The 26759-nt window shown below is 39.9% G+C and overlaps 6 protein-coding genes across 6 annotated transcripts; all 6 read left to right on the top strand.

Moving 5' to 3' along the window:
- The first annotated feature begins 1602 nt into the window (after positions 1-1602).
- On the top strand, positions 1603-26759 carry LOC135348838 (T-complex protein 1 subunit delta-like). The gene is made up of 13 exons (XM_064547196.1): positions 1603-1772; positions 1903-2045; positions 20792-20900; positions 21379-21521; positions 21698-21819; positions 22130-22268; positions 22568-22707; positions 23326-23422; positions 23700-23807; positions 24151-24281; positions 25192-25426; positions 26206-26319; positions 26624-26759. Exons 1-13 carry the CDS (start codon positions 1670-1672, stop codon positions 26639-26641), a joined length of 1602 nt encoding a protein of 533 aa, XP_064403266.1. The 5' UTR covers positions 1603-1669; the 3' UTR covers positions 26642-26759.
- LOC135348848 (solute carrier family 15 member 4-like) lies at positions 4343-6953 on the top strand. Its single transcript, XM_064547206.1, has one exon. The coding sequence runs from the start codon at positions 5102-5104 to the stop codon at positions 6632-6634; it is 1533 nt and encodes a 510-aa protein (XP_064403276.1). The 5' UTR covers positions 4343-5101; the 3' UTR covers positions 6635-6953.
- On the top strand, positions 8871-15147 carry LOC135348846 (solute carrier family 15 member 4-like). Its single transcript, XM_064547202.1, has one exon. It carries the CDS (start codon positions 8871-8873, stop codon positions 10410-10412), a length of 1542 nt encoding a protein of 513 aa, XP_064403272.1. The 3' UTR covers positions 10413-15147.
- Positions 13244-15147, top strand: LOC135348832 (solute carrier family 15 member 4-like). Its single transcript, XM_064547190.1, has one exon. The coding sequence runs from the start codon at positions 13315-13317 to the stop codon at positions 14935-14937; it is 1623 nt and encodes a 540-aa protein (XP_064403260.1). The 5' UTR covers positions 13244-13314; the 3' UTR covers positions 14938-15147.
- On the top strand, positions 15285-17025 carry LOC135348875 (uncharacterized). The gene has a single exon (XM_064547255.1). It carries the CDS (start codon positions 15773-15775, stop codon positions 17003-17005), a length of 1233 nt encoding a protein of 410 aa, XP_064403325.1. The 5' UTR covers positions 15285-15772; the 3' UTR covers positions 17006-17025.
- LOC135348836 (solute carrier family 15 member 4-like) lies at positions 18192-19875 on the top strand. Its single transcript, XM_064547193.1, has one exon. It carries the CDS (start codon positions 18247-18249, stop codon positions 19852-19854), a length of 1608 nt encoding a protein of 535 aa, XP_064403263.1. The 5' UTR covers positions 18192-18246; the 3' UTR covers positions 19855-19875.

Here is a 26759-nt window from a genome sequence, read left to right as displayed (position 1 = left end):
GTCTTTCACTGCCGTAATAGTTATCGCATGGTTCTATATCAGAATATACAAGAGCATTTACGTTAACATTATTGAGATATCAGTGTATATAAACCTGATTATACTCTCGGTGTTTGAATCTTCAGCTAATTCAACAACATTGGTAAATTCACTCGTAGGAATTGTATTTGCTACAACCATCATCATTATCATATACCACTTTCATCTCCTCTATATTGCAAAGTCGTCCAAATGGCTTAAACTAATGCAAAGGCTAAATTCGGTGCAGAGCAAGTATTATACAAGTAAACAAGAAAGTGAAGTGACACCATTACTGGCTGCAGCCAACAATTATACAAATAGAGAGGCAGGATTGCGTGAACCCCTATTAGCTGATTAACAACTTATGTTACTATTATAGACGGGTAGTAATTTTAGTGTTTTCAGATTTTTCTCTGTTTTTAGGATACTAATTTGGCGGATTTGTAGCAAATTCATTACCACAATAATTATTAAATCTGAAAAGATGTACAAATATGAGTTTTAAGGTTGAATGGAAAGTTTGGAGTCAGATACAGATGAAGAATTTAGGGCTAGCTTGCTTAGCATACTCTCAAACTTACATTATACAAAAGTACATTAGAAAAAAAGAAAAAAGACAATAAAAAGATTTATAATTTTTTAATTGCGTTTTATTTTTAGCGCGTACTTAATTTAGCGTTAATTACAAAGTCGCTAAAATTCACTAAAATTAGTACCCGTTTACAATAATTAATAATTATAGTAACAATAAGAATAGCATGCAGTAACACCATGTAGCATTATTTTAGGCCGAGCTTATTGCGTGGAGTTTGATAAGTGTTAAACTTATCCGTATTCAGAGTACAAGCTTATAGCCTCACAGGGCCGTACATGAAGACCGTATGGTGACTATAGCTACAGGTTTTAGTGCAGAGTTTCGGCAATATCATGACAACCCACAAATATATTGTAGCAGTGTTTTATTGCATGCATGCATGAGCAAGATTCATCAAGCCATATAATAATATATATAAACCTACGATATATATACATGTAGTAGGTTTATATAGCTATCGCTGATACTTTCAGATTAATTCTTGTGTGGAGAAGTGAGGCAGCAGACTGAGGCTCAAATCAAGTGGCTAAAAGATTGTACTACGCATGCAGTAACGTTGTGGGTAATGAAGCACATGTAATTATTAAAGTGCACTAGACTTACTATCAGAAAACCTGGCTATAGTAGTCACCATACGTTCTTTCCTCTTTCATATATGGTCCACGACACTATATTTATACAAACTCAGGTCATTATGAATATTGTGAAACTTGTATTGCCAATCAAATTTGCCACTGATTGTCAGCAGTAAGATTAGCTAACCGTCAACTTTGACGTGGACTTTTCGTCACTGCATGTTCACTGACTCCGCACATAAAAAACAAGGAGTGAAACAAGTAATTACACAATAGATGTATACCATGCTGATTCCAGATCTAACCTGAGTGACCATATCATAATGATATCAGCGAGCTCTGAACAAACTCTGCATCAGCATAGTCTCGGGTCCAGGCCGCGCTTTGGTAGTGATCGCTGCTGCTAATGCGCATGCGCATAACTAAGGCGTAAGGTACACGTGTTGTTAAAAACTGCTCTAGGTACATGTACTGAACCATGGCTTTTAAGGCTCAAGCAGGTCCTGGTCCTAGTAACCGAGCGTTCAAAGACAAGGAGAAGCCAACTGAAGTTAGGTTGAGCAATATTACTGCTGCAAAAGGTAACTTTAGCTATCCAAACTGGTGGTATAATTGAGAAGACTCCACCCTTGTCAATGGACCACCCATTTTAATAGTTGTACCTAATACCTGTATCTGGTGAAAATGGTGAAAAATGGTTGTTCTCTGTAGCTGTGGCTGATGCCATTCGTACGAGCCTGGGCCCTCGGGGCATGGACAAGATGATCCAGTCGAGCAATGGAGACGTCACAATCACTAATGATGGGGCCACCATTCTCAAGCAGATGGCTGTCCTTCATCCAGTCGCCAGAATGGTAAGTGATGGAAAATCATGAAGCACATGTAATTATTAAAGTGCACTACTATCAGAAAACCTAAAAATGTTGCGCGATTAATTCCCTATGTATGACTTCTGGTCTCACAGTAGATACCATATTATTCATGAATTCAAAGCCCTACCTCTCCTAGTACCTCTCCTAGTACTTGTAACGCGTGGATAGGCAGTACAAGATGAAGCCATAGGCGGGAATTTGATCTTTATAACACTGCCCCAGAGGCTGGAAAATTGATATGACATAATTGACATAATTGCGCATGCGCATTTACCTACACAGCCGTGTTGATTGCACTTATTCCAAAAAGAGCATCGAGGTTGCCTAGATGTCATGCAGTTGATGCTTCAATTCCCTATGTATGCTGTTGCCCCACCCATACCCGTACTAGGGGCAGTTGGGATTGACATTGATAGGTGCATTGTAGGTTAAAGTTCCCGCTGTACCTAGCGTTCCATTTGTAGGATTATTAACCCAAGGTGCGCGAGTAGCCACGGGTTATAGTAGTCATCTGGTCTGTTTGTGATTTCTGAGCCTGCTCACGTGGATTCCACAGCGCTGCATTGATAGCATGGATAGCCTTTACACAACAAGTTATTATTTTACTAGTGGAAGATTTTGATTGAAGCTTTGTTGTCGAATAAAAGCTAAGAAGCTTGAACTTGCATGTTGGCTACATGGCTAGCTATACACGGCCTTTATTCGAGGAAAATATTTATGATTGTGGCTTGTTGTCTTTGGGAAGGCTTCTTTGCTGATTCCGCGATCCTAGCACCAGGACTCCATTTGTAAGACTACAGGTTTAGGCTTCTTTGCTGTGATCCTAGTCGGATTTAAACTTTGTTCTCTGTTCTCACATGCCTCCAGTCTGGTTGCTGTGCTCAGTCATAAATAGTACATTCACTTGCATTTATTGTATATCACCCCTCTGGTTTCTTTATTATCATGTCACCAGCCGAGGGTTTGCACTTTAGTGCTCTAGTTCATAACTAGCATCGCAATTAGCTGCATGGATAAAAAAACGAGCTGTATGTACGTAGTACATTTTGGATTGTACACTTAATTGTGTTCATTGCACACTCTACTTCACAACCCATTACATGCATAATTAGAACATCATCACTTATTCATGTCAAATGTGCCGTAGATGCGTGTGTTTATAGTTCAATTATCTATTCAGGCTTGCCGCTATACGGTATACTATACGGTAGTGCTAGAAATAATTATATGCAAGCATAAAGTTTTGGCCAATTATAAGGCTACAAAAATGTTGCGCGATTAATTTATTTCCTCGAGAAAATGGTGCATTTTCAATGGGAATTCTACAGGCCTTGAAAAAAGCGACATGGCAGCCGCTCGCATAGTTAGTATCATTGCTAGCACTACGGTATGCTTATTATGCTTCCGGTACACATGCGCAAGCGAGGTATACGATAGTGTGTTTGTGTGTGTGTGTGTAGATTGCTACAGGTGCTCAAGGATCAATGTAAGTAAGAGTTTCTAGTCATGTTTTCTTGGATTTGCAAAATAATGCTTCGTTCTCGAGTTATGCCTAGTTTTGCTTACTTGGAATGCCGTTGCAGCCTTTTCAGAAGAGTGCCTTAGAGAAAACCTTGTCCATTGAGTGTTGCTACTCTACTTAGTAGTTAGCTTTGTACTAGAACGCTAGCTATTGGTAGCTGCAAGAGTGAGAAGAGAGCTGCTAGGCTCTGCTAATGCAGCCATTAATTTTAGACATGAACTTTTGGCATCGATCGTTTATAACAACAATCACGGTCGATCATTACCCACTGTTTGAGTTTTCATTTGATTCTGAATTCTGCCTGCATGCAGCAAATTAATTAATGCAAAGATGTTCATCATGATAATTATATAAAAGCTATTAGTAGCTTTATGTTATATAGCTTTGGCACCTTTACCAAGGCATCAGCACCAGCGGTGCTTTCATTTTGATAGTAGAGTTGACTGTTTGACATGACATCTCATAAGTTAATTATTGATTGAGAAATTGTTTTTAATTGTTTCGAGTATAGCCATTACCGACTGTTCGTATATACAGTAAATATTCTGTTAGTTGCCATTACCGACTGTTCGTATATACAGTAAATATTCTGTTAGTTGCCATTACCGACTGTTCGTATATACAGTAAATATTCTGTTAGTTGCCATTACCGACTGTTCGTATATACAGTAAATATTCTGTTAGTTGCCATTACCGACTGTTCGTATATACAGTAAATATTCTGTTAGTTGCCATTACCGACTGTTCGTATATACAGTAAATATTCTGTTAGTTATGGTCCAGTGATATGAATGTATGTGCTCTTCTTTAGATTGCATGCTAACAGTGGTTCATTGTTGGTATCAAACGCTGTACACACAGAAGGTTAGCAGCTGCTTGAAAAACGAAAACCTGTATCGAAACCAAAAATTAGTTAGCAGCTGAGCATACTGCACAGGCGTACATGCTAGAACAATAATTATATGCAATGTTTTCCCCAGAAAATACATACGCAGTGGGGCATAAGTGCCAGAGCCGCCCAGGTAACGTTTTTGGCATTAAGTTTTATAAACCTTTGACATATTAATTTGTGAGGGGATCGAGTGTTGCGAATATAAAAGTGCATAAAGTTGTTTTTTAAATTCCACCCTTACTTTTTTGGTGAAGTGTGGCGCAATATCCTGCTTCCCTGCTTTAGAGTAACCACTGTTCATAATACATGCATGAATGTGCCTATAGAGGTGCTATCTTTGGTGCTTTCCTTTTAGACAGGTCACAATCTGAGCATAATTATTCGATTAGTTCACTTATGCATTAGGTATAAGTTTTTGATTACGAACGGTCTGGTGTAGGCTCACGTTCCTCACTTAGAGTAACTAACTCTTATCCATTTGAACGATTAATATTCATTACGAAAACACGGACATGTTTGTGGTAGAGTTACTTTCTGTTGTGTATTAAAGCAGACGCTATTTATTGTTTTGTGTCAGTATGAAATATCTTATGTCTTGCCTTACAAAGTACTTATTGTTTAGCAATGCAGTTTAGGCCTAGAATGTGTAGCTACAGTCTGAGATGGTTCTACTCCAAGGGAGCTCTACTGGTCTTAATTTGGACTATTCTCGTGATGGTAGCTGCCATTACTTTGATTATGTTTTTGTTTTTTGATTCGTTTTTGACACATGAAAAGCATGTTTGGAAGTTAATTTTGGGTCTTCCACTTTGCTCATATCTTGTGTTTGCTCCTTTGTCTGGGTGGCTGGCTGATGCGAGGTTCGGGAGCTACAAAGTGATCAGAGTTGGATTTGTCTTATTGTTTGTCTCATCAATTTGCTATTGTGTTCTTGGTGTTGTAGTATCTGAAGGAGTTCCATTCAATTCAGTTTTTGTGAATGTTTTGGTTATTTTATCATCCACTGTTACTGGCATAGCAGTATCTGTTTGCTTAGTTACTTCTATTCAGCTTGGGTTGGATCAAATGCCTGATGCCTCGAGCTCTAACATTACCAGCTTTATAGCTTGGTTCATTTCTTGTATTTGGTTTGGACTTTGGTTTTCTAATTGTCTGTTCAGTATTATTCGTGCTTGCAATGCTCGTTCCATGTTGATGCAGTTTTTGAGCCTTGTTCCAGCTTTGTGTATGGCGGTTGTGCTTATCCTAGATTTTGTAGTCGCCCCAAAATTGCTCATTATTGAACCGAAATCACCTCAGTCCTTGAAGACCATCTACCAAGTTCTCAAGTTTGCTGCCAAGCACAAGGCTCCCCTCAATCGCAGTGCTCTCACCTACTGGGAGGAAGACATTCCTTCAAGAATGGACCTGGCAAAATCACGATACGGAGGACCATTCACTACGGAACAAGTTGAAGATGTGAAGACTTTCTTTAAACTGTTCATTGTAACTCTGCCTCTCTGGACTATGAACATTTCTCTCGCACAAACAGACTCCTTTTTTAACGCAACAGCTGTTGATTTATTCTCCTCTGTTTGTTTGAACCAGGTTGCTTACTACTTCACATACCATGCTTTTTGGTGTTTGCTGATCTGCATTCTGTTGTACGAGTTCACCATCTACCCGTTCATCAAACACTATCTACCCAGTATCTTGAAGCGAATTGGAATTGTACTGTTTTGTGTGGTCCTCGTGAATGCCATATTTCTAACATGCACTATTCTCGTTTACTGCGGTGTAATCAATTATAACTCTGTCTTCTCGTATTCGAATAGGATATGCATTTATCTTTCTGTAAGTGCTTTATTTACTTCGTCGCTGGAGTTAGTGTGTGCTCAAGCTCCATACAGCATGAGAGGACTATTCTCTGGCTATGTCGTCTTTATGACTTCTATAATGTCAGGAAGTGTAGCATTGCCCTTAATATCAAATATGATTTGTGGTCGGGACTGTTCAAATCTTATCTGTTTTTCTGTCAAGCTTGCGTCTAGTTTGGTTGGATTCATTTCTCACTGCTTCTTGGCTCGCTGGTATAAGAGGAGAGTGAGAGACGATGGTTTTGTGGCTCAGAGAATTGTGGAGGAAGTCTACGATCGATACCTACAAAGCCCGCCATGAATCACGAAACTAAACTTTTTAGGTTTTGTGTGAATACGTATTTTAAGTTGTACAGTTTTAGTCTTTAGATCGTGAGTTCATAATTATTATAGTGAATTAGATTTTGTGTGTCTGTATTGTTTTAAACGTAGCACAGTGTATAAGCTTTGATGGAGAACTTACATGTGTGTGCATGTGCTAGTAATTTGTATTGAATTGTACATACTTTAAGATTATACATTAGTCTATGGTAACGAAGGGTGCGTATGCAAGCAAGAAAGCTGGAGGCCTAGATATTCTGATTAGTGTACAATCTTAGTATAGTGTGCTCACAGTCACATAGGACTTCTCTAGTTTTGTCATCTTTGTTTTCTTTATTGCTTTACCTGCAATCGTAGTCTTAGAATATTTATCATGAATAACGAATAGCTGTATATTAGTTTTGCTTAGAACAAGTTGAAGATGTGAAGACTTTCTTTAAACTGTTCATTGTAACTCTGCCTCTCGGGACTATGAACATTTCTCTCACACGAATAGACTCCGTTTTTAATGTAACAGCTGTTGATTTGTTCTCCTCTGTTTGTTTGAACCAGGTTGCTTACTACTTCACATACCATGAGATTTGGTGTTTGCTCATCTGCATTGTGTTGTACGAGTTCACCATATACCCGTTCATCAAACACTATCTACCCAGTATCTTGAAGCGAATTGGAATTGTACTGTTTTGTGTGGTCCTCATGAATGCCATATTTCTAACATGCACTATTCTCGTTTACTGCGGTGTAATCAATTATAACTCTGTCTTCTCGTATTCAAATAGTATTTGCAATTACCTTTCTGCAAGTGCTTTATTTACTTTGTCGCTGGAGTTAGCGTGTGCTCAAGCTCCATACAGCATGAGAGGACTATTCTCTGGCTATGTCGTCTTTGTGATTTCTATATTAATGCCAGGAAGTGTAGCACTACCTTTGGTATCGAATACGATTTGTGATCAGGATTGTTCAAATCTTATCTGTTTTTCTGTCAAGCTTGCGTCTAGTTTGGTTGGATTCATTTCTCACTGCTTTTTGGCTCGCTGGTATAAGAGGAGAGTGAGAGACGATGGTTTTGTGGCTCAGAGAATTGTGGAGGAGGTCTACGATCGATACCTACAAAGCCTGCCATGAATCACGAAACTAAACTTTTTAGGTTTTGTGTGAATACGTATTTTAAGCTTGTACAGTTTTAGTCTTTAGATCGTGAGTTCATACTATAGTGAATTAGATTATGATTTGTTTAAAATGTCTGTATTGTTTTAAACGTAGCACAGTGTATAAGCTTTGATGGAGAACTTACATGTGTGTGCATGTGCTAGTAATTTGTATTGAATTGTACATACTTTAAGATTATACATTAGTCTATGGTAACGAAGGGTGCGTATGCAAGCAAGAAAGCTGGAGGCCTAGATATTCTGATTAGTGTACAATCAAAGTATAGTGTGCTCACAGTCACATAGGACTTCTCTGGTTGTTTTGTTTTCTTTATTGCTTTACCTGCAATCATAGTCTTAGAATATTTATCATGAATAATGAATAGCTATAATTATATTAGTTTTGCTTAGACAGGATTCTATAACCTTCTAGAAAACTAGTCGCAGCATAATGCACAAGTTACACATGTCCACTGAGGTGTCAGCATCTTTGGTGCTTTCATCACTATCTTAGTTCACTTGTGCATACATGTAGTAGTTATTGATTATGAATGGTCTGGTCAAGGATCACGTTCTTCACTTAGAATAACTAACTCTTCTCCATTACGTGAGTAATGTTCGTTGTGGAAACATGGACATGTTTACAGTTAGTTACTTTCTGTTGTGTATTAAAGCAGATGCTGTTGTTCTGTGTCAGTATGAAATATCTTATGGCTGCCTTACGAAAGTACGTATTGTTCAGGTATACAAGCTATAGTACGCATGTCCACTCCTTGAGGTGCTAGCATCTTTGGTGCTTTCCTTTTAGACAGGTCACAATCTGAGCATAATTATTTGATTAGTTCACTTATGCAAAGGTATAAGTTTTTGATTACGAACGATCTAGTGTAGGCTCACGTTCCTCACTTAGAATAACTCTTATCCATTACGTGAGTAATATTCATTACGGAAACACGGGCATGTTTGTGGTAGAGTTACTTTCTGTTGTGTATTAAAGCAGACGCTATTGTTCTGTGTCAGTATGAAATATCTTATGTCTTGCCTTACGAAAGTACTTATTGTTTAGCAATGCAGTTTAGGCCTAGAATGTGTAGCTACAGTCTGAGATGGTTCTACTCCAAGGGAGCTCTACTGGTCTTAATTTGGACTATTCTCGTGATGTTAGCTGCCATTACTTTGATGATGTTGTTTTTTGATTCGTTTTTGACACATGAAAAGCATGTTTGGAACTTAATTTTGTTTCTTCCACTTTGCTCATATCTTGTGTTTGCTCCTTTGTCTGGGTGGCTGGCTGATGCGAGGTTCGGGAGCTACAAACTGATTAGAGTTGGATTTGTCTTATTGTTTGTCTCATCAATTTGCTATTGTGTTCTTGGTGTTGTAGTATCTGAAGGAGTTCCATTCAATTCAGTTTTTGTGAATGTTTTGGTTATTTTATCATCCACTGTTACTGGCATAGCAGTATCTGTTTGCTTAGTTACTTCTATTCAGCTTGGGTTGGATCAAATGCCTGATGCCTCGAGCTCTAACATTACCAGCTTTATAGCTTGGTTCATTTCTTGTATTTGGTTTGGACTTTGGTTTTCTGATAGTCTGTTTAGTATTATTCGTGCTTGTATTGATAGCAATGCTCGTTCCATGTTGATGCAGTTTTGGAGTCTTGTTCCAGCTTTGTGTATGGCGGTTGTGCTTATCCTAGATTTTGTAGTCGCTCCAAAATTGATCATTATTGAACCGAAGTCACCTCAGTCCTTGAAGACCATCTACCAAGTTCTCAAGTTTGCTGCCAAGCACAAGGCTCCCCTCAATCGCAGTGCTCTCACTTACTGGGAGGAAGACATTCCTTCAAGAATGGACCTTGCAAAATCACGATACGGAGGACCATTCACTACGGAACAAGTTGAAGATGTGAAGACTTTCTTTAAACTGTTCATTGTAACTCTGCCTCTCTGGACTATGAACATTTCTCTCACACAAATAGACTCCGTTTTTAACGCAACAGCTGTTGATTTGTTCTCCTCTGTTTGTTTGAACCAGGTTGCTTACTACTTTACATATCATGATATGTGGTGTTTGCTCATCTGCATTGTGTTGTACGAGTTCACCATATACCCGTTCATCAAACACTATCTACCCAGTATCTTGAAGCGAATTGGAATTGTACTGTTTTGTGTGGTCCTCGTGAATGCCATATTCCTAACATGCACTATTCTCGTTTACTGCGGTGTAGTCAATTATAACTCTGTCTTCTCGTATTCGAATAGGATATGCATTTATCTTTCTGTAAGTGCTTTATTTACTTCGTCGCTGGAGTTAGTGTGTGCTCAAGCTCCATACAGCATGAGAGGACTATTCTCTGGCTATGTCGTCTTTGTGATTTCTATAATAATGCCAGGAAGTGTAGCACTAACTTTGGTATCGAATACGATTTGTGATCGGGATTGTTCAAATCTTATCTGTTTTTCTGTCAAGCTTGCGTCTAGTTTGGTTGGATTCATTTCTCACTGCTTCTTGGCTCGCTGGTACAAGAGGAGAGTGAGAGACGATGGTTTTGTGGCTCAGAGAATTGTGGAGGAGGTCTACGATCGATATCTATCAAGCCCGTCATAAAGTTATCAGTGCACCTTTATGTATTTTGTGCTCTTTGCATTTTGGTTCAAAGTATTGTGTGTTCTTGTTTTGTAGTGGGGTGATTGATAGATTTTTGATGAGAATCCAGGCTACTATTTAGTAATAATTATGACATTGATCATGTTTAATATTGTGTCTGTAGTTCTATTTTTTGCAAACGTAGCACCATTCATTTAATTCATGTACCTTGGTGGGGGAAATTACTCTGTATGTGCATGCACAATTGTTTGTGGGTGTCATCAAACCGTATATGCTGATCAGAGGGTCGGGCTACTAAATATTGGCAGAGAGGCGTTATTTAGGCCTACTAACTAATTCAGCAACCTTTCGTTCCAACATCAAAAATTCTTTTCAGCTGCACAAACTCGATTTCAGCCATGAGAAAGTCTTTCAAAAGCAGTAGCTAGCTGCTACCAGTATGACAATACATGTATTGCTGCCATGTACAGAGACATAGCCTCAAAGTTCACTGAGGCTACAAATTGAGAGCGATTCCTGAAGATAGGCTGTAGAGGGAGGCTACTATTTGAGTGCGGCCTTTATACAAGAGCGGCCTCTGAGCAAGCATATACGGTATATATGCTTATATAAGATCCGGTATATAAGTTTTGAATTTATTGATTTGCACACGTGTAATGGAGGGAAGCGATATGCCTAGCTATTCCTGGTGGCTGTATTTAACCCAAAGCGCGTAGGTGTTGGCAAATTTTTACAAGAAATGAGTGAGAAATCATGTTTTTGTAGCTCAGAAAATTAATGGTGGAGGAAGTGCATGATTGATGCCTACATGTACATGTGTCGATCCCAGTCTATGGATATCAACAGTTTGTATTTTTCAATATTTTATTTCTATCCCGTTGAACTTGTATTTGTTATGTCATCTGATTATACTCCATTAGCGTATAAGGTCAGTCATTGTTTGAGCTTGCACAAACTTGATTGTTAGCGTATAAGGTCAGTCATTGTTTGAGCTTGCACAAACTTGATTGTTGCACATGTAAAGTGTATAGCCTACTGTTTTTCTCTGTCATGGATCTGCTAGCATATGACGTTGATAGCACAGCTCTGTCTACTAAAGAAGCAAGCTATTATCAAACGAAGTTGACCAGTACAACACCTTGTATAAAAGGAAACAACCATGAAATATCAGTTCACAGATCAGGAGAGCTGAGAAAATGTCACTGTAAAATAAGATACAGAATCAGATGGTTTTCTTCAAAAGCAGCCTTCCTAGTTCTGTTTTGGAATTTTCTGTTGAGTTACTCAACAGCTTCTCTTAATAACTTGTATCCATCTTTTGGAGTGAACACAGTTCAAAGTGATCTTTATCGTAATTTGGTAACCTTGGTTCCGTATGTGTCCTGGACTGTCGTCGCACCTGTCAGCGGGTGGTTGGCGGACACTTACATGGGAAGTTATAGGGTAGCTAGGATTGGAATGTTACTGCTGTTTCTGTCTACAGTGATAAACTGTGTGCTTTACCAGGTTACTGATAAAGTACTTGAGTTTGACAGCCGATTGTTTGTATCCATTCTCATAATTTCTAATGCTATTGGCTATGCTGGACAAGCCGCTGTATTGGTTACATTGCTTAGTCTTGGATTAAATCAAATGCCGGATGCCTCCACCGAAAACATTACTAGTTTTATTGCATGGTTCTTATGCTCAATTCAAGCTGGATATTGGTTGTGTGATTCAACCAGCTATATTCCAGTCTCTTGTATTAATCCATCCACTGATTATCTACGAGTATGGGGCTTCTTTCCAGCACTGTCTGTGGGCATTGTGTGCCTGTCTGATATTTTACTATCACCAAAGTGGCTGATTGTTGAGCCCAAGTCGCCCCAATCTTTACTAATCATCTTTCATGTCCTTAAGTTTGCTAAGCAACACAAAGCTCCCCTCAATCGCAGTTCTCTCACCTACTGGGAAGAAGATATACCTTCAGGAATTGACCTGGGTAAATCCAAGTATGGTGGACCATACAGCACTGAGGAAGTTGAAGATGTGAAGACAATTTTGCGACTACTTGCTATTAGTGTGCCGTTACTTTTCATCATGGTAGCCTTTTACCTCTGTCAAGACTCCTCAATCATACCGGAGACTAAGTCGTGTGTAGGTGCATTTATCACATACATCATAGACAATGATAGTAATACCTATGTACTAGGAACGATCATTTACGAGTTTGCTATATATCCCTTCATTTCAAGTATGTTTGAGTCGAGCATACTAAAACGAATTGGATTAGCATCATTTTTAGTCACGCTGCTGAATGTTATTTATCTTGGACTGTATATTGCCCAAAGTGTCAATTCAGAATTGACATGGCCGTGGCTAAGCTATCCTCAAGCCGCCGTTGCTGGGTTCTTGAAGGTCCTATGGATGACTTCAATGCTAGAGCTGCTTTACGCACAGTCTCCATATAAAATGCGTGGTGTTGTTTTGGGATATTTCTGGTTCTTGAACTTACTTTCGTACATGCTGGTTGGTACGGCTATTATCCTTATTGGGGGAGGGCACTCTAATGTAGTGTACAGTGGTACTTCCACTGGTGTCAGTGTTGTCGGTCTGGGGTTATACTGCGTTCTAGCCTGGAGGTACAAGAGGAGAGAGAGAGATGACATACCTACTCCACACAAATGGGCGGAAGATGCCTACGATCGGTACTTAGGAGTTTCTACCTAGCTACATTACATTCGCGTTGTACAAATTCTGTATATCATTTTTTCTAATTAATGCATGTAGACTAGATATATTCATGATCGTAATTTTCCAATGTGTGTGTGTGGAATGTGTATGAATTTTGTTTTATTTGACCTCTGCAAATAAGTTAAATAAACAACTGTTTTCTTTAGTGAGAGTAGGCTTGTAATATATTATGTCGTTTACACGAATGAGAGAGACTCTACCAGCTCAGGACAAAGGAAAACCATTGGAGCAATCTGAGGAGGCAGATGACCGCTCTCCAAGGCTTAGTCGATGTCCCAAGCCTAAATTTCAACTGAGAAAATTCTCCTCTAAAGCAGCTGTGTTAGTGCTCATTTGGAACTTCCTAGTGAACTGTATATTTGGATCGCTGGACAATCTCATTTATCTGTTTCATCTGAATGAAGAAGCGTTTTCTAATGTTTTCCCCTTCACAATGTTGATTATTGTTGCCCTACTCTCTGGTTGGATTGCAGACACTTACCTCGGACATTACAGGACAGCCAAGATTGGATTTGTACTATTGTTTGTAGCGTCTGTCTTGCAATCAGTGCTTGTGATAGCAAAGCATTCGCCTGATGAAAATTACCCGCTTGGTTTGAGAATTGGGTTGGTTGCGCCTACAGTGTCTCTAGGTTATGGCAGCGCAGCTATTCTATTGGTCACCTTGCCTCAAATCGGTCTAGATCAAATGCCTGATTGCTTCGTCACAAACATTACTAGTTTTATTGCCTGGTTTGTCTTTTCAGTATTTGCTGGTTTTTGGGTTAGTGAGTTTTCAACGACCATAGTTGCAGTTTGTATTGGGGACGATTTAGCTACTGTCTGGAGCTTGTTTCCAGTGATATGCATGTCGATTGTTCTCATCTCAGACTTTTTCTTAACTCCAAAATGGCTAATAATTAAACCAAAATCGCCGAAGTCACTAAAAAATATCTACCGTGTTTTGAATTTTGCATCTAAACACAAGTCTCCTGTTAACCGCAGTGCTCTGACATACTGGGAGGAAGACATACCCTCTAGAATAGACCTGGGGAAGTCAAAATATGGTGGACCGTACACGATAGAGCAAGTTGAAGATGTGAAAACTCTCCTACAAATCTTGGCTCTAACGACTCCCCTTTGGATAACTCTTACGTCATTTAACATGTATGGCAACACAATGTCTCTAGCAGATTTCAATGGAACGGTTTTAGATGAGCGATGCTCGTCACAAGTCGCGCAGTACTTCACCTATGATTGGTACTTGGTTGCTATGGTTCTCATTGTGGTTTACGAGCTGGTGATTTACCCGCTATTTGGGCACATAGTTACAAGCAGCATTCGACGTATTGGTGCAGCAACTGTGCTCACTGCAATTTTGAACATTCTTTGCATATTTCTGTCTATTTACTACTATTACACGAATTATATTCCTGTTGTGGTAGCTTATGGTCACACGTTCAGTGTGTGTCTGATCGCCTTGTTGATGTTGACTGCTTTAGTTGAGTTTGTGTCTGCTCAGTCTCCCTACAATATGCGTGGTCTCCTTCTTGGCTATGTATGGTGCATCAATTCTTTCACATATGCAATCGCCAGCCTTGCCTATTACATGACACGTGACTTTGAAGATAACCAAGTTGTGTTATTAGTACACACTGTTATATCTGCTCTGCTCAGTCTAATAGGGTTGGTATCGTTCGGTCTGCTTGCTCGCTGGTATACTGGGAGAGTTAGAGATGACGTTACGACTCCTCATATGTGGGTGGAAGAAGTATACGACCGATATCTCCCCGAAAAACCTGATGTTAATTGATGTACATGTATGTCACATACGCTCAAAATTGTTTTTCCCTTGTCACCACCCTTAATTATATAAAAAAATGTTATACCAAATTCCATGCTTTTTGTGTTGACAAATTTTTTTGTTTCATTTCTGTGTACTGGTGATTTCTGGGGGGCAAAATATTCGGGATTTTCGTGGTTGAACACTGGACCACGAATATTTTACCCATAAATGAAGCGATTGACTACCTTTACCTGCAGTGCAAGCAGCAACAACAAGAATAAGATCCACGAACTGACTAAATTATTGCTTATAAACCCAAAGATTACCCGTTATACGGTATGCCATGCCGTGAACTCAAGCCTATTGTATGTTATGAGTAGCATACAGAAGGGGCATTGTTTGACACTGGTAGCGAGTTTCTATATTTGGCTAGTCGCATGCAAATCCTTAAAGCTCTTGTATTTGCAAATGATATTATAGAAGTGAAAGTAAATGTATAACTGTTTATATGGCAGACGCAAAGCTGAGTAAGTGTACTTTAGAGTCTGATGTAGAGCTAGGGCTCATCAACAAAGCGTTGTGTCCCTTACTAATGATACTGAGCCCTGGACTATGATCTACCTCATAGAAGCTAATGTGTATACCATGCCTTGAACCCGAGCCTACTATAATGCTATGAACATGCAGTTGGAGTAGGTTCATGTAGTAGGTGTCTTAGTTGTATTGAGAACCCGAGGAGGGTAGTGGTCAGGAAGGGTATTGTTTATAATTGATACTGATTGTGAGTTCCTATATTTGGCTTGTCACATGCATCTTAAAGCTCTTGTATTAGCAAATTAATAGGGAAATCATAACTGTTGATATGGCAGACCCAAGCTTGAGTATGAGTAGTTCTGAGTCTGGCTCATCAACAAAGCATGTGGTGTTTGCGTCCAGGGCTCTTACTAATACTGAGCCATGTGTAGTGAATACTCTAACAGAAGAAAACTGTTTAATCAACCAACCTGTGACAGAAGACGTTATCCTAAGGTGCAGTCAGTACCTCAAGCCTAAATGCAGAGTACGAAAGATTTCTTCAAAGGCAGCTGTGTTAGTGCTCATTTGGAATGGTCTAGTCAGCTCTATAATTGGATATTTGGGCAATCTAACGATATTGCTTCCTTTGAACGATGACGATGACCCCATTTCTGTTATTGTGCCTGTAGTCATATTTGTCATTGTGGCTTTGCTTACTGGCTACATTGCTGCTAACTTTATTGGGCGATACCGATTGGCAAAGATTGCATTTATACTGCTGTTTGTAACTTCCATTCTGCAGTGTATATTGGTTATAGTCGGACAGCCCATCATGGAGTACTCACATAGTTTGAGTATTGGATTAGTAACGTTCACTTTATCTCTAGGATATGGTAGTCTTGCTATTCTATTTGTCACTCTACCTCAAATTGGTCTGGATCAAATGACCGACAACTCGGTCTCCAACATCACTAGTTTCATAGCGTGGTTTGTCGCTTCTTTTTTTGGGGGTGTTTGGTTTAGTGATTTTTCTCACACCACGGGCTCGGTTTGTTTCGGAAGTGATTTTGAGACAATTTGGAGCTTATTGTCTGTAGTTAGCATGTCAATTGTTGTCATCTCTGACTTTTTCCTCACTCCAAAATGGCTTATTATTGAACCAAAATCTCCACAGTCTATTAAGACGACCTATCGTGTTTTGAAATATGCTGCAAAACACAAATCTCCTACTAATCGTAGTGCTCTCACATACTGGGAGGAAGACATACCTTCTAGACTAGACCTGGGGAAGACAAAGTATGGTGGACCATTTACAGTAGAGCAAGTTGAAGATGTGAAAACTCTCTTAAGAATATTAGCTCTCACTGCACCCTTATGGCTGAGCTTTTTATCATTCCAAATACAATCGAACATTGTATATATACTCAAAGCTGATCCATTTGAAAATGTTGCGAATGCAACCGACAGCCAACTATGCCACTCACATGTGATTATGTTTTTCACCTCTGACCAGAATTTGCTTATTGCCCTGTTCCTGTTGTGCATGAGCTCGTTATTTTCCCACTATTTGGACACTTGACTCCGAGCTCAATCCGACGTATTGGTGTGTCTGTCTTGCTTATTGTGATTGCCTCCTTCTTCTGCGTATTGATCTGTGTGTACTTCTATTTCTACCATGATGTTCACATTGCACTAGCCTACATCTATGTTTTGAGTGTAGCTATCATTTATTCGATACTATATCCTTCTTTAATGGAGTTTATTTCTGCTCAGTCACCTTACAATATGCGCGGTCTTTTGCAGGGCTACTTGTGGTGTATTGTCATCATTTCTTATCCAATAGCCTTACTGATAACTACCCTCTCGTTTTTTAAAGATGGTTTAGCGCCGCAACATAAGTTGATCTTCTCATCCGTTGTTACTGTGGTGACTTTGGTTGGGCTTATACTTTTTTGTCTACTTGCTCGCTGGTACAAGAGGAGAGAAAGAGATGACATAGTCAACGTTCATACTTTGGTTGAGGATGTCTACGACAGATATCTCAAATAGATCTGTATTCTAACGCGTACTGGCTAGTATTTTTCATTTACTTTGAGCATTTTGTTGATATTTTTCGTAATTGGCTACATATACTAACTATCTGTAGAATTATAAGTGCCGGAATACAATGGTTATACGACTGTTATCCAATTGTATATCCTGGAACTTTTGACAATGTGTATTGTACATACAGTCACATAAGTTGTATTGTCATGTTTTCTAGTGGAGTAGCCAAACTGATAATCACCTTCTTATTTTCTAAATATGGTTTAGCGCATCACAAGTTGATCTTCTCATCCTTCGCTACTGTGGTGACTTTGGTTGGGTTTGTACTGTTTTGTCTACTTGCTCGCTGGTACAAGAGGAGAGAAAGAGATGACATAGTCAGCGTTCATACTTTGGTTGAGAAAGTCTACGACAGATATCTCTCAAATAGATCTGTACTCTAGCACGTACTGGCCAGTATTTTTTATATTAAGTTGCTTTGAACGTTTTCGTTTTGTTGATACTTTCCATGAATAAGTTTCCGAGTATAAGTTGACATTTCTAACTGGAGAACAATATAATAACTGTATGTGTACTGCAGGAATACAATGGTTGCCACTATATATGTATCCTTGGGGCATTTGACAATGTTTTTGGGGTGTATTGTACATACAGTCACATAAGTTGTTAAAAACATTGTCTCACTCGAACAATATGTGTAGTGGCACGTGCTAATCAGTAGCCATTGCTTATTGACGAATGTAGCCTAGCTGTAAAGACAACTAAAACTTTAACATGTCTGAAAATTTGGCTAGCATATCTGAAAAAGTTGAACCACCTGTATGTATTCAGCAGCTTAAGCCCAACTACAGGAAATGCCTCAAGCCCAGATGGAGAAAATTTTCTTCCAAGTCAGCCCTGTTAGTTCTCGTCTGGAACTTCTTTCTCTCTGTAATGATCGATGCTATGACCTATAAGTACGTTGGTGTGTCTGAAGTGGAGGGCAGTGTGATTGTTAGTGTTGTCCCTTATATCCTGTGGCCGTTCAGTGCCGTCTTTTTTGGTTGGCTGGCGGACACATATTTAGGGCAGTACCGTGTTGCTAAGATGGGGATGGTTTTAATGTTTGTGACAGCTTTGCTTCAATCTTTTCTGTTTGTTGTTGAAAATGCCGTTGACATCGATGCTAGCCTGGCAATTGCACTAACTACTATAGTCAAGTTTATTGGGCATGGCAGTAGTGCCATAATTCCAGTGACGTTGCCTCAAGTTGGTCTGGATCAGATGCCTGAGTCTTCATCAACTAACATTACCAGTTTCATCGCCTGGTTTGTCGCTTCTGTGTTCGGTGGGTTTTGGTTAGCCGAAGTTTCTTTTAATGTTGGTGTTCAGTGTATTGGGTCGGAGTATGCTCTTGTTTTTAGCTTGTTTCCAGTGATTTGCATGTCTATTGTTCTCATTTCTGATGTTTTTATAACTCCAAAATGGCTGATAATTGAACCAAAGTCACCGCAGTCTCTGAAAATTATTTATCGAATTCTCAAGTTTGCTAAGCAACACAAGGCTCCTATCAATCGCAGTGCTCTCACATACTGGGAGGAAGACATTCCTTCAAGAATGGACGTGAGCAAGTCCAGGTATGGTGGACCGTTCACTACAGAGCAAGTTGAAGATGTGAAAACTCTCTTTCGAATTTTAGCTCTTACCTCACCCATGTCGATAATCCTCGTCGCTTTTCATATGTTTCTGAGCGTTTTTGATCTGTTTGATTATGAGCTGCATTTCGATGGAGCCTCCAACTGTACCACAACTGTACTGACCTACTTCACTTATCAATGGGACCTGTGGTGTATTGTTCTAGTAGTAGTTTATGAGCTATTCATGTACCCTCTGATCTGTCACATATTTCTAAGCTCCATACGACGAATTGGCCTTATAGCATTTGCAATCTTCATCGTGAACTTTGTGTGTGTACATCTGAGTATTTACTACTATGTGACGAACCACCCTGTCCACATAGTGTTGGCATATGCTCACTCTATTGTCGTGGCCGCTCTTCTTATCTCGTTACTGACTTCCGCTATGGAATTTGTGTGTGCCCAGTCGCCCTACAATATGAGAGGCCTTCTGCTCGGCTATGTGTGGTGTATCTATGTAGTCACATACATTTTAGCTCAAATATTGTTCGAAGTACTTCATGATCTTAGATCAACTCACCCGTGGATAGTGATACTGTATACTGGACTGGCTGCTTTGTTAAGTCTTGCTGGGTTTGTGTTGTACTACCTCCTGGCCCGCTGCTACAAGAGGAGAGTGAGAGACGACATAGCCACCCCTCAAAAATGGGTGGAGGATGCCTATGACCGATACCTCTCAGAGAATGAAGAGAATGAACACAATTGAACTGGTTTTTTTTATATATAACCTCAATGTGATATAATTTATATTGGCTACATGTAGATAATGTTATTAATTTCCTTTTACAGTGCATTCAGCTTAGAGAGTAAATAAACGCAATTTGGTGTGTATTGGTGCATAAATGTGAATATTTTGGGGTTGGAACATTTCTAAGAAAATATGATGATAACGGTGAACAAATTATCTAAAACATATCCAAAAAGATTTCCATGGCAATCAAAGGTGGTGGGTATGTGTTGGTTTATATAACACCAACATTTTTCTATAGTGGACAATCGCTTAGCAATGGAAAAGACCAATCGTTTTCGGCTAAAGTTTGGAACTTTGGCACAACATTCCTGAATAGTTAACCTAACATAATATTATGCATGGTTACGTATAGCTTACATAAGTACACGTACTGATTAATACTCAATTATGGTGTATTTTGGGTGCCTTTTCGCTTAGCGATGGAACTCAAGCAAATTAATTTTGTCGTCTAAGGTCTAATTGTTTTTGCACTTTAATTGTTAATATTTTCTATCTTTTGATGTAACAAAAAATGTGTCCAGAAATACTTTAGTTCCGGAGATATTTGATGTTACACACATTTTTTTACGATGTACCCCCATTTTCACCTAAAATGATTTCCCGCTACAACAACTTTTGAGGAAATATTTTTGAATAATGTTGTAGCTTATTCATTCACCTATACAATGGTATCAGCACAATTTCTTAGAAATGTTCCAATCTTGAGATAGATTTAAGTTACAACTAGCTACTCACCCTATTGTGCATGGTATTTACTCTCAAAGCTGAAGGCACTGTAAAGAAAAGATTAACAATAAACGAAAGTGAAATAAAGAAATTTATGAGCTGTATTCCTTTACGTATGCTCAGTGACAGTATTACTCTCCCACCCACACACAACCACACTGCTCAGCTGGTGGAGCTCTCCAAGGCACAAGATATTGAGGCTGGTGACGGAACTACCTCTGTGGTGGTCATTGCAGGGAGTCTGCTCAACGCCAGTCAGAACTTGCTGGAGAAAGGTATCTTAGTGGGTGTTCTTTACTGTGGCCTCAAAATTTATCCCTGTGCCGGATCACAGAGAGCATAAACAGGGTGTCATACAGGATTTTAAAGTAGAGGGGGAAATAAGAAAAGTAATCAGAAAATTTTGCTGAAAAAATGTCAGCTGTTATTTCAATACCCCAGCTATGGACACTCAGTCCGACAACTGGTGCATGAATACAACATTTTAGGGGGGGGGGGGGTATCCCTCCTTTCCCCTGTATGACATCCTGATAAATATTATGCATTGATTGGCATGTACGTATTGTGCATACAAAGGTGAAGTACTATAGCTACACTAGTTTTGGATTATGATCTCGGAGGCCCAATAGTGCGCCCTCTGTGCATGCTCTCATAGTTGTGGCGTGTTCTGTTAGCATTATTACCGAAGCCGATCAGTCCTGATATTGGTGTAAGGTGTATGGCACCCTTTACAATTCGTGCTCCGTTTTACAGGTATCCACCCCACAACGATTTCCGACTCATTCCAGAAGGCAGCTGTCAAAGCCACCGAGGTCCTCACTGAGATGTCGACCCCAGTTACCCTTGACGACCGTGAGTCCCTCCTCAAGAGCGCCACCACCTCACTCAACTCTAAGGTCTTAATAATATATACATGTAGACGTATGCTCATAGAAAAGTGTACTTGCGTCACACTTTCTCATTCATAGTACAGTTTTCTTTACAACTATACCTCCCCCCTAATGCTATTGTGTACTAGTTTCCCATCATGAAAACCCCCTCTCTCTCCCCATTCACACACACTGGTGTGCAGGTGGTGTCCCAGTACTCCAGCCTGCTGGCTCCACTCTCGGTGGATGCTGTACTTAAGGTGATTGACCCCGCCACTGCTACCAATGTCGACCTCAACAATATTAAACTTGTGAGGAAACTGGGGTAAGTTACACATTATACGTAGCTCTTTTTTTTTAATAACGGTTTCTGATAAAAAGATGATGCTGCAAATATTACATGTACAAACAATGTAGTTAGCCTGGAGTGTAAATGGCACTGGCTTGCATACATGTACATGTAGGTGCTTATAGCATTGAGTACATGTGTATACACACTGTGCAGTTACAATCCTTTCTTAGTTGTGTAATATATAATACCTTTGTGCATAACGAATCCATTGCCTTGCAGTAGTAGCCATGTATTACTTTTCTTTGCAGTGACTAACTCGTAAATGCCATTCTTTTTCCTACAGAGGTACAGTTGAGGACACTGAGCTGGTAGAGGGACTAGTGTTGGACCAGAAGGCCTCTCACTTGGCTGGAGGGGTCACTCGCGTGGAAAAGGCTAAGATAGGACTCATTCAGTTTTGTATCTCACCACCAAAGACAGACGTGAGTATGCTGTCTACGCTAGCTAAGTGGCCAAGGCCTGAATTTCTGCATTTTTGCTAGGTACCTTCTAGGGGGCTTAAAACCAGTTTTCTGTAAATGGTCAAATTGTACTCTATTGTGTTCAATGCCTAGCCAAATAGGTGTTTTCTATGGTAAAGATCAGCAATTAATTTTGTTGCCTGCCTTGGTTTCTGAGACTGGCAATGGAATATTTTATTCTGGCTCTAGCACAATTAGTCTGTTATTCTGCATGTACTGTACGTGTCACCCCGTAACTATGGCAATGGTTCTGTTTGCAGATGGAGAACCAGGTGATAGTGTCAGACTATTCTCAGATGGACCGCATCCTCAAAGAAGAGAGACAGTACATTCTCAATATCTGCAAGAAGATCAAGAAGGCAGGCTGCAACGTGCTGCTCATCCAGAAGTCCATTCTCAGGTATGTGTCTTCAAGAGTTTGTGTGTTCTCCTTAGCTTTCATTAGCCTAGGAAGTTTTCACGCTTGTAGCAGGCATTGTTACCACAGGATATTGAATAACTTTTTGCTAACTGAGTGTCTGTTGAGTATGGCTCAATCATAACTATATGTTGACGGCTTTACTTTGTAGAAGTGCACCATCATCCTTTATTTGCGACTTGGGCAGATGGCGGTCATATTGTATCTATTGAGCTGACTGCCTTCCATTAGCAATTATATGATTTGCAAGTATCCAGCAGGCATTATCTAGACCACTGTAGTTTTGCCTTTCTTGAATCTTGCTACAACAAATGAAGACTGCTGTTTGAGACTTGAGAGGTTCATCAGTACTCTCGAGTCATAAAAGTATTGTCTACAATGTACATGTACATGTATAAACGGGCAGTATAATTATTATATTAATTGCGGATGTTAAATTTTATGTGGAAAGTGAATAAAATTGGTGGCATACTTCAGTAGAAACCCCCCCCCCCCTCAAGTAGAGCACCTACCCCCGAGACCAGGGTGCTCAATAATAACCAATAACTACCTAAAGTGTCCTCTTAAAGGTTTCAGTGTGTTTTGTCCTTTCCTTTACAGAGATGCTACCAATGAGATGGCCCTGCACTTCCTGGCCAAGATGAAGATCCTCGTGGTCCAGGACATTGAGAGAACAGACGTGGAGTTCATCTGCAGGGTGAGTGAGTGGTAGTAGTATACCGTGCCTTTGTAAAGGAGGGGAGGTCACCATCACTTTATCTCCGTGCTTGGTATATCTAAGAGTTACATACGGACAGTATGTACGTATTTTAGTTTAGAGTGTGCCTAGGGGAAGATTGATAGCTTTCAGAGAAGTTGTGTACATGTACTTCAATTAATGTTCGATACTGTTAAAGAGCTTGTCTTGCCTGTTCTTGACGTTCCTAGTCAAAGCTACTGGCTACAGTGGTAATGTTAGGTACTTTCCTCTGTAGACCCTGGGCTGCCGACCAGTAGCCAGTCTGGACCATTTTCTCCCCGAGCACCTTGCCAGTGCCGCTTTGGTCGAGGAGATTCCGATGGGAACCAGCAAAATTGTCAAGGTAAGTATAATTATTTGAGTAATGAGGAAAACTTGTAAAGTACAAACAATGTATAGGAATTGCAGACGAAAGCAGTTCCTGTGTGAATGCGAACTAAATTCTTGTGTCGTAGAATCGATTGTAAGATGTAGACTCAGTCTGAAATGTCTAGCCCGTTATTGACTTTCGTTTTAGTGGGACTACATGCGCATGCTCAAACTCTTCGTTCTGTTTGCGTGTATTTTAGAGTCAAGATCCCTTGTGCAAAAACTTCAAAGGGGATGAGTTTATTTTTGTGAGGGTACGGTAGTACACTACTTAGTGTTCTTATGAGTTTCATGTGGTCTCATTAATTTGTGCCTAGATCACCGGCATGGTGTCTACTGCGAAGACTGTGAGTGTGTGCGTGCGAGGTTCTAACAAGCTTGTGCTGGAAGAAGCTGGCCGCTCCATTCATGACGCCCTCTGTGTCATCAGGTGCCTCGTCAAAACAAGGTGCAGTTCTGTACTTCCTTTGTTATGCCTCGGTGCGCATGCGCAAGCGAGGTATACGGTAGCGTGTTTGTGTGTCTGTCTGTCTGTCTGTGTAGACTGCTACAGCTGCTCAAGGATGAATCAAGTGCAAGTAAGAGTTTCTATAGGCTTCTAGTCATGTTTACTTGGATTTTAATTCGTGGATTTGCAAAATAATGCTTTGTTCTCGAGTTATACCTAGTTTTGCTTACTTGGAATGCCATTGCAGCCTTTTCAGAAGAGCACGTAGCCAAACTTGTTTACTGAGTGTTGCTACTCTACTTAGTAGTTAGCTCTGCACTAAAACGCTAGCTATTGGTAGCTGCAAGAGTGAGAAGAGAGCTGCAAGGCTCTGCTAATGCAGCCATTAATTTTAGACTTGAACTTTTGGCATAGATCGTTTTTAACAATAATAATAGTCGATCATTACCCACTCTGTGAGTTTTTGCATGCAGCAAAATTATCAGTAGTTTTATGTTATGTAGCTTTGGTATCTTCACCGAGGCATCAGCACCTGCGGTGCTTTCATTGGTGTATTTTTTATTATTAAGCCACTCCTAATAATTGTGTTTGATTAGTGTGTGTATTTGGTATGCTGTGCAAGTATCCAGCAGGCATTATCTAGACCACTGTGGTTTGCCTTTCTTGAATCTTGCTACAACAGATGAAGACTGCTGTTTGAGACTTGAGAGATTCATCAGTACTCTCGAGTCATAAAAGTATTGTCTACAATCATGTGGGCAATACATTGAATCTTGCTGTACTGGCACAGTTTGGGGCTCCCTTGGGATAGTTAGAATCTATAAGGTTCCACTATTAATGTCCATTCAAATTACTGTGTGATCAGGGTGTCCATATCTCGCTAATGATTTTCCTCGTATCTTGTGTGCAGGGCTCTGATTGCAGGTGGGGGTGCTCCTGAGACAGAGGTGGCTCTGCGTCTAATGGAGTACTCTCAGACTCTGAGTGGGATGGAGGCCTACTGTGTTCGTGGGTTTGCCGATGCAATGGAGGTGATCCCCTACACTCTGGCAGAGAATGCTGGTCTCAACCCTATTGGTGTGGTTACTGAGCTCAGGAAGAGGCATGCTAATGGGGAGAAGACGGCCGGGATCAACGTGAGGAAGGTGAGATTGAGTGACACTGCATGTTTATAGTGTTTATAGTGTGGAGGTGTATACAGTACAAACCTCGATTATCCAGATGCCTTGGTTCCAAAAGCAGGCCTTATGCGAATGGATAAACCACACCTTGATCCATCCACTTAATTGATAAACAGAAGTGCAAATTTAGTGCACGTGATCGTCTGCACTAAGTGCATACGCATTAAGGAGTGCATCCATTTTCTGGTTATTAGTTGAACTTTGACCCTATTGTAGAGAAAATTGCCCAGCTGGATATGGAGAGCCGGATAATCAATGTTCTACTGTAGAATGTTCTGGTGGTGTTTGCATGAACTTTAGTGCATTACCCACCAGAGTGCGACAATAGGTGTATTTATTACCTGTGTGGGCCATGCCACTATCTAAACTAAAAATATTGATTTCAACTGAGTGTAATAATTTTTTTCTTGCTATGGAGACGTTACGTGGAGTGTTTTCCTGCAAGTATCCAGCAGGTTCAATCTCGAAACTATGATCTTATAATTCACTGTTGCATGGGCACCCTATTAGGCTGATATATACCGCATAGCCGCTTTATTTTCGAAAAGCAAAAAATAATGGTTTTTGCGGATTGGCCTGAACCTCTCGACTCATTGTTTGCTTCCAGTATTGAACTGTAGGATTGTGGTCATTTGAACCTCTATCTTAAAATGTTTAGTTTGAGCAATCTGCGAAATATAAGCTCTTGAGTGTCTACGGTATTATGCCTTATGTCTTTAATATCAGTTGTTGTTTCCCTATAGGGCACCATAACTGATATTCTTGAGGAGAATGTGGTGCAGCCTCTGTTAGTGTCCACTTCAGCCATACAGCTGGCCTCAGAGACTGTCCGGAGCATCTTGAAAATTGATGATATTGTGAGTTTTACACCACTTCCTGCCTAAATTATCCAATCGTTGACGCTTGTACAGTAAAATACCAAATAGCGTTAACATTTCGTGCCCCAACTTCGAAATTTTGCATTTTTTACTTCCAGTCTCTATGCTCTAGGGGTGTGGTCATTTGAACCTCTATCCTCAAAAAATTTTTTTTTTCGTGAAAATTTTCATTTTCATGGTAGGTTTGCTGCTGGAGATTATAGCTAATGTACTGTATTTGCTACTTACTGTAATAGGTTTTGGGTGGTGCTTTGACTTTTGTTATTGTCTTTTTCCCTTGCAGTTGAATGTACTTAGGTGAGGACATGCTTAGTCAGCCATTAGAACAGTGTACTGCGTACTATATAGGCATTTATAAGTTAACGTATGCACATACTATGTAGTAAAGCATCGTTTGTTATTATTATCATTATCTGTGA

The sequence above is a fragment of the Halichondria panicea genome, chromosome 15 (genome assembly GCF_963675165.1).
Source record: "Halichondria panicea chromosome 15, odHalPani1.1, whole genome shotgun sequence".
Lineage (NCBI taxonomy): Eukaryota > Metazoa > Porifera > Demospongiae > Suberitida > Halichondriidae > Halichondria > Halichondria panicea.
The sequence above is the reverse complement of the archived record's forward strand: the minus strand, read 5'-3'. Positions and strand labels throughout refer to the sequence as shown.